Source organism: Coturnix japonica, chromosome 5 (assembly GCF_054131305.1).
Source record: "Coturnix japonica strain WE chromosome 5, WE-NBRP24, whole genome shotgun sequence".
Taxonomy (NCBI): Eukaryota; Metazoa; Chordata; class Aves; order Galliformes; family Phasianidae; genus Coturnix; species Coturnix japonica.
This window is the reverse complement of record NC_140667.1, coordinates 24,601,230-24,607,229: the sequence shown is the minus strand read 5'-3', so window position 1 is coordinate 24,607,229 and position 6,000 is coordinate 24,601,230. Positions and strand designations below refer to the sequence as shown.

Genomic DNA, 6,000 nt, shown 5'->3' with positions numbered 1-6,000 from the left:
GTGGATATATAAGCTGTGGGCAGTGAAGTCCCATTTCTTTCTCACAGCAGTCCCTGACAGGACTTTCTGGTCTAGGGAGAATTTTTGTTATCTTTCTGTGATTTTATGTCTTTCTGTTATCTTAAGTACAACTGAGTTCTGTCCCAGTGTGGACCTTTGTCGAGGCAACTTCAAGACTAAGAAAAGGTAAAAGCCCAATGAGATGCTGAATTCAGCTTTTCCTAGTGAATACTAATGCCTGTCTAAAGCAACCTCCTTATGGATTTGCTGATCGTGCAGGAGCGGCATGCAAAGAAGGGAGGAGGAGTGAAAGGGAGGGTGGAAGAAAGCGAGGGCTCTAGGACCCATGCGAGCCTTCATGAGCAGGAGGTGGGAGTTCTCCTCCGAGGCAGTCCGAGCCCAACCTCAGAGCTCCTGCGGAGCCCGCTGCAAGCCGGGCACGGCCCCTGCTCATCCCAGCCCCGAGCGCCCGGCTCCGCTCAGCCATGAGCCGTGCTGCTCCAGCACCGCTGCGGCTCTGGGTCACCGCCGTGGGTGAGTAACTTGCTCTTTTTGCCCCCGCGACCTGTGGTACCAGCTCCTTCTTCTCCCCACTGGGGACTCTGACTTATTTCTTTGCCCATTCTCTTCTACCTTTAAAAACAGTAAAGCGTTATTTTCAGAGCACTGTGGAAGTCGGAGGTAGGGAAGAAAATAATGTGTCAAACATATATGAAGTGTGTGATGTGGGAAGATAAATCTTGGTGGTTATTGATTCTAAGTAAATATTGTTCACTGAAATGAATGGGCGATCTGTAGTTTAATAAGGGCTTGAGCTGACTGAGGCTGTTACACTGGAGAGAGGTTCTGTCATTGTATAAAGGTTCGGCATAACATTAACAGCTATCCCCCAGTACCATTTTGGTTCTGTGACTACAGGATTGCTTTCTTTAGTACTGCGCTCTAAAGATGGGGGAAAATAATACTCCTGGAATAGTAAAGGTTGCTCAAAGGAAAAGGTTTACTTGGAAAAGATGTTTTGTCCAAGGAGAAGAGATGAGGATGGATAAAGGGAAAAGAGGCTATCAAGACTTTAAAAGAGTTATGAGCTCCTACCTAAACAGTGGGGCTCAGGCTGAGTTTTGAAAGGAATCTTTGTGCTGCTCAGTTTGTCGGTCAGCTTTGGTTCTGAAACACAGCAAGAGGAGTGAAATCACTGTAGGAAAAGAGGGGAGAGATAGCAGGAGGAAAGCAGCAGTAACAGGAGGGAAGTTGGGAAGTGTTAGAATGCACATAAATGACAATGGAAGAAAGAAGGCAGGAGTGGGACATGTTTACTGTATGTGCACTGTAGTTAAAAAAAAAAAAAAAAAAAAGTAGTATGAAAACTAGGAGAGAAAAATCTGCAGATCTTTACCAGAACATACTGAACAACTTCCCAGGGAGCTGTGGTTACAATAGTAAGCCCAGTACAGAGAGAGGAACATCATTTTGATCTCTGGATGAGGGTCAGGGGATACTTCAGTGTATTTCAGTGTAACAAATCATATTACTTCCAGGCAGTGGACAAGGTGAAACAAACAGGTTGTTTGCAGCTACAGCTTCCTCTTGCTAATGCAGTAAGGATTTCTCTATTTCTCTATTCTGTGCTAAAAGCTAAGCACCTATGTATATTGTTTTATTTTTATTTGTTTTTAACATGAAGATATGCTAGTACATCATTTTTTAAGCAGGTTTCACCATTTAGTTCTAGTTTTAATTGAGTGTCAAGACATAGCTTAGAGTCTTTGATTTCAGGCTTTTTCTGTCCTGTTACTTCCATGGGGAGGAGAGAGCTTTACCATCAAAAGGGCCCAGGGGAAGTACATTCCATTCAAGCAGAGCTGTGTCCCCCCACAGCTTCTGCTCTTATGCCTTGCTTTTTCATCAAGAGCTGCTAAGTGTCATCCATGTGTTTTTAGTGTAGTGACTTTCAACATGTGAGTAAGGTTAGCGTAAGTAGTAGTCATTGTACTTGCTTTATTTCCAAGTCAGTAATTTGAAGCATGATTGTGTTAGAGCAGAGATTAATTTTTAAGGGGAAAAAAATAGAGGAAAAAAAAATACAAGAACTAGATAAAAACAAATGTACATTTTGCAATCTCTGTCCAGTCTTCTGCCAAAAAAATCTCAGTCACCAGAGGAGAGGCTTGAATGCTTGAGTATTTAACTGTGTAGCTGCTATCCTGATCTTCACATCAGGGTGGCTCATCTCACTGGGATATTATGGTCAGTTCTAAGGCTCTGCAGTTAATGATTTTAAAAACCACTTGTGTTTCCACTGAGGAGGTTTTCCCAGAACAGATTTGTAGAGTAGCTTTATATTTCCTTACTTTCTTTGGAAAGCCTATAGTCCTGGTAATGAGGGAATTTACAGGTCTGCTTTTCTCCATTTTGTTTTGCTGGCTGGCATACATCTTTCTGATGAGCTTTTAGAGTAATTGAAGAGTTCAAATCCACTGAAAATTTTAGGCATGCTGTAACAGCGGAGGAGGTCAGAACTCATTTTGATGAGTAGAAATCAAGACTCTACAAGAATGTGCAGAAAGTTAGAGAAAACAGGAAAAACAGAAATGAAACCAGACACCTGAACCAACCAACAGCACAACCAGAAAAGGATTGTGTGTACCAATGTGCGTTCTTCAGTGTCAGGGCAACTTCACAGTCATTCTGAGGCTGAGATAGGACTCTAATCTCAGGTCTTGGAAAGTGGCATGGAAGTAAGTAAACAAAGCCACCACATGAATTGTTTTGTCTTCATACAGACTGATTCTCCTTTGATTACCTGAGCTTGATGGAAGGGGGAAGGTCAGTCCTCATTTCTGTCAAACAAACAACAACAAAAAACCCAGGGTCGTGCTTGGCCAGATTGTGTTCTTGCCTCTGGGTGTGGATTGAAAGCTATTTGCAAAATTACAGCACAAAATACACTTCTGGCAAATCTCAAACCCTTTACTGAAGTGTACTCAGGTTATGTCATTGGCTCAGAACTTTAGCTGTTGGATCATAAGCACAGCTCCAGCACAGCTGAGATAATATTAGTAGAGGCATTTTGTCCAGTTTCTCTTTGTGTAGCCCTTTCTAATAGTTGTATTACAGCTGTCAGAGGATAGGATATTTTATGTTTAGTTTCAGCCTGGGAAGTAGTTGTGGTTATGGAGAGGCGGACAGGTAGTTTGAGGAGTAAGGTGGCCAGCACAGTTAAAGGGGTGTGAGTGTGTGTAATCACAGCATGGCAGTGGTGAATACTCCGGCTCTTACTTTTCTCTTGTATTTGTCCCACAAATTCTTTTCAGAAGCCCAGAAAGTTTTCTCTCCCCTCCCTATGGGTCTCTCTACCTCTTAAAACTGAGCTGGCCTGTTTTATATAGTGTGTACAGGCGGGTTTAAGTTTAGTAAATCCACACATGAATGAAGGTACTATACAGGAATACTTCCTTTTGTCATAAGCCAGCTGAGAACAGATTTATGGACCTTGAAGTAAACCTTTAATGATTTGAGTATCCCTTTCAGTAGAGAAGATCACGGCAAGAGTGGAAGGGGGCTGCATTCTCTTCTGCTTCTCTGAGGAAGAGCTCTTTCTTTCTTGTGCCTGTCTGTGCTGCGTTAAAGTAGCATACAGTAACAGTCATACTGTCAGTATTTTCATTAAGATAGGTCCAACCAGAATAGCATCAAATGATAAATTTAACTTGGGAGATAACTTTATGGTTCTTTATTATGCAAATGAAAGTGTATCTACAGATGCTGTGCCCAGGCCGGATATGTAATTCCAGGAACTGTCACTGAAATTCAAGCACTGAAATAATAAAGACAGTTGTATTTTGAAGTCACAAACACTGCAGTGTTAAGGACCCTTTGAAATACAAACGAAATGTGAAAAATGATAGGCTATAGATGAGAGTCCAGTAGTAAGGGAGCACATAAAGACGAGCACTGGAGATTTGTAGACTATGTCAACAGAAAGGACTGAAGTGAAAGAGGAAGAAATCTTGTAGTGAGATGTGTGTACTGTCACTTTAAAGATGAAGACAGTGTCTTGTGATTGGCAATAGAAGTCCATCTTTCTGTCAGAATTACCATAACATCACAGTTCCTAATTAGTCCATAAGATCAAAGTTAGAGAAAAGGAAGCCTCATGTCAGTGATAGTTCAAACAGATTCCTCTCCCACCCCCAGAGCTCATATTGAAGATACAGAGGGCTCATGTTTTCAGCCTGTTTGTATGGCTGGGTTTGCACTGGTGGTGCTAGTGTGTAAAAGTGCATCTATAGTGTACATATGTGACTAGAATGGAGATGATTTTTATTCTTTAGTTAATTTCAGTGAAAAACGCTGATGTGGTAAGACTAAAATGCCTTATAAAATCTGGGTCTGTGTTTTGAGCTGTTGTATATGGATGTTTTGCGTGTGCATGAGTTAGTACGTGTTGGGGAAATTAAAGTGAGTCAAACCATTTTCATGGATTTTTAACACAAGGTTTGATATTATGTGTTTAGTTTTGACTTGAAATACTATAGTTCAGTGCTTCCTGAAATGGGCAGTTTGTAGATTAATGAAACACTTGAAAATTTTTTCAGATTGATCTATGGAGGTTTTGATTTCTTTTTTAAATCTTTGGGTTTGCCAGTAACTTGGAACATGCAGTATTAAAGCTGCTCAGTTTCCTTGGGATCGCACCTAACGATTTGTACCTGGATTTGTATGTGCAGGTTGTTGTCCTCCGGCTGGTGCTCACTGCTGTGTATACACACAGGGCTGGTGATGGTGTTGGTAGCTTGTTATTGAATCAAATTCCTCAGAAATATAAAGGAACAAAGATAACCTGTATTTTTTGCAAATCGTTAGTGAAAGCAGTGCACAAAGCAGCTGCTGAGAGGAGAGGCAGGTGAGCTCTTTCCAGAAGTAAACGGAGAGGAAGGAATTCATGGGTTTCTTAGCTAATGCAAATTGATAGATCTCTATGTGAGCACAGTTGCAGCAGTAGAACATTTCTTCTGTGTCTGGAGACTTTTATCTGAGACTCTTACAAGTAAGCATGATTTCTGTACTGAATGCTTAAATCAGAGGAGGAAAATAATGACATTAATTATGTTAATTAATTGGATCAAGCTTATAGTCTTTTCCTGTCTCTCAGCATCAGTTCTTCCTCTCACAATTCCTCTTCCTCTCATTCCAATATAATTGCTCTACTGCTTCGCTCCTGGAGTATAATAAACCCAGTGCTTCGATGTGGTTTGCATCATCAGCAGGGCCCCCATATCTGTGCACACAAAGACAACACCCATGGCAGTTATGAGAGCAAGCCAGCTTGGAGAAATGGTGAGCTGAGGTGTTTGATGAGAGATGAGTTACAGCTGGTCTGACAAAAGCGCTGAGTGAATAGGGAGAAGTAAGATCTTGTATAAGAGGTGACGGATCATGCCCGTGTTTCGTGTGTGCACAGCAGCAACTCTTATTTGCCTTTTATGTGGTTTAGACCGTGCCTTGTTCAGCAGCTTTAGAGGTTAAAGTGGCTGTATCTGGAAGGTGGCACGTTCCTTCCTTTTTTGGCCTGATGTGCAGAAGGGGAAATCAACATACGGACCCTTTGCAATGGAGCAAATGGAAATAGCATCAGGACCTGCCCAGGTTTTGAATGACCTAAAAGACTGCAGCTCCCAAGCGGTGGCAGCATCTCCCTGGAGCATTTTGCATCCCTGAGATATACTGTATCTAAGTGCTTTCCTTGAGGTGCTGTAACTCCACAGTGCTGCTGCTTCTAGCGAATATGATACCAGCACAAATTATGGGCTTTTGAGGAATAATGAAAACAAAACAGCATGAAAGGAAACCATTCAGTCCACTAGAAAAGACAGCTCTGCCAGCATATACTGAGGAAATAACTCAGAATTTTAGTGAGACGCTCACCCACAGGCCAGGCTTTATTTCTTTAGGACTTAGTTTGTTTTTCACTGTGTTCTCCTTAAGATGAAGCTGGTT

The 6,000-nt window shown here is 41.8% G+C and overlaps 1 protein-coding gene across 1 annotated transcript in view; it reads left to right on the top strand.

Moving 5' to 3' along the window:
- The first annotated feature begins 317 nt into the window (after positions 1 to 317).
- Positions 318 to 6,000, top strand: part of LTK (leukocyte receptor tyrosine kinase) — an 80,061-nt gene continuing 74,378 nt past the window's right edge. The window contains exon 1 of the mRNA XM_015864253.3: positions 318 to 534. Within this exon, the coding sequence (XP_015719739.2) occupies positions 486 to 534 (49 nt within the window). The 5' untranslated portion in view covers positions 318 to 485. The remainder of the gene's footprint in view (positions 535 to 6,000) is intronic.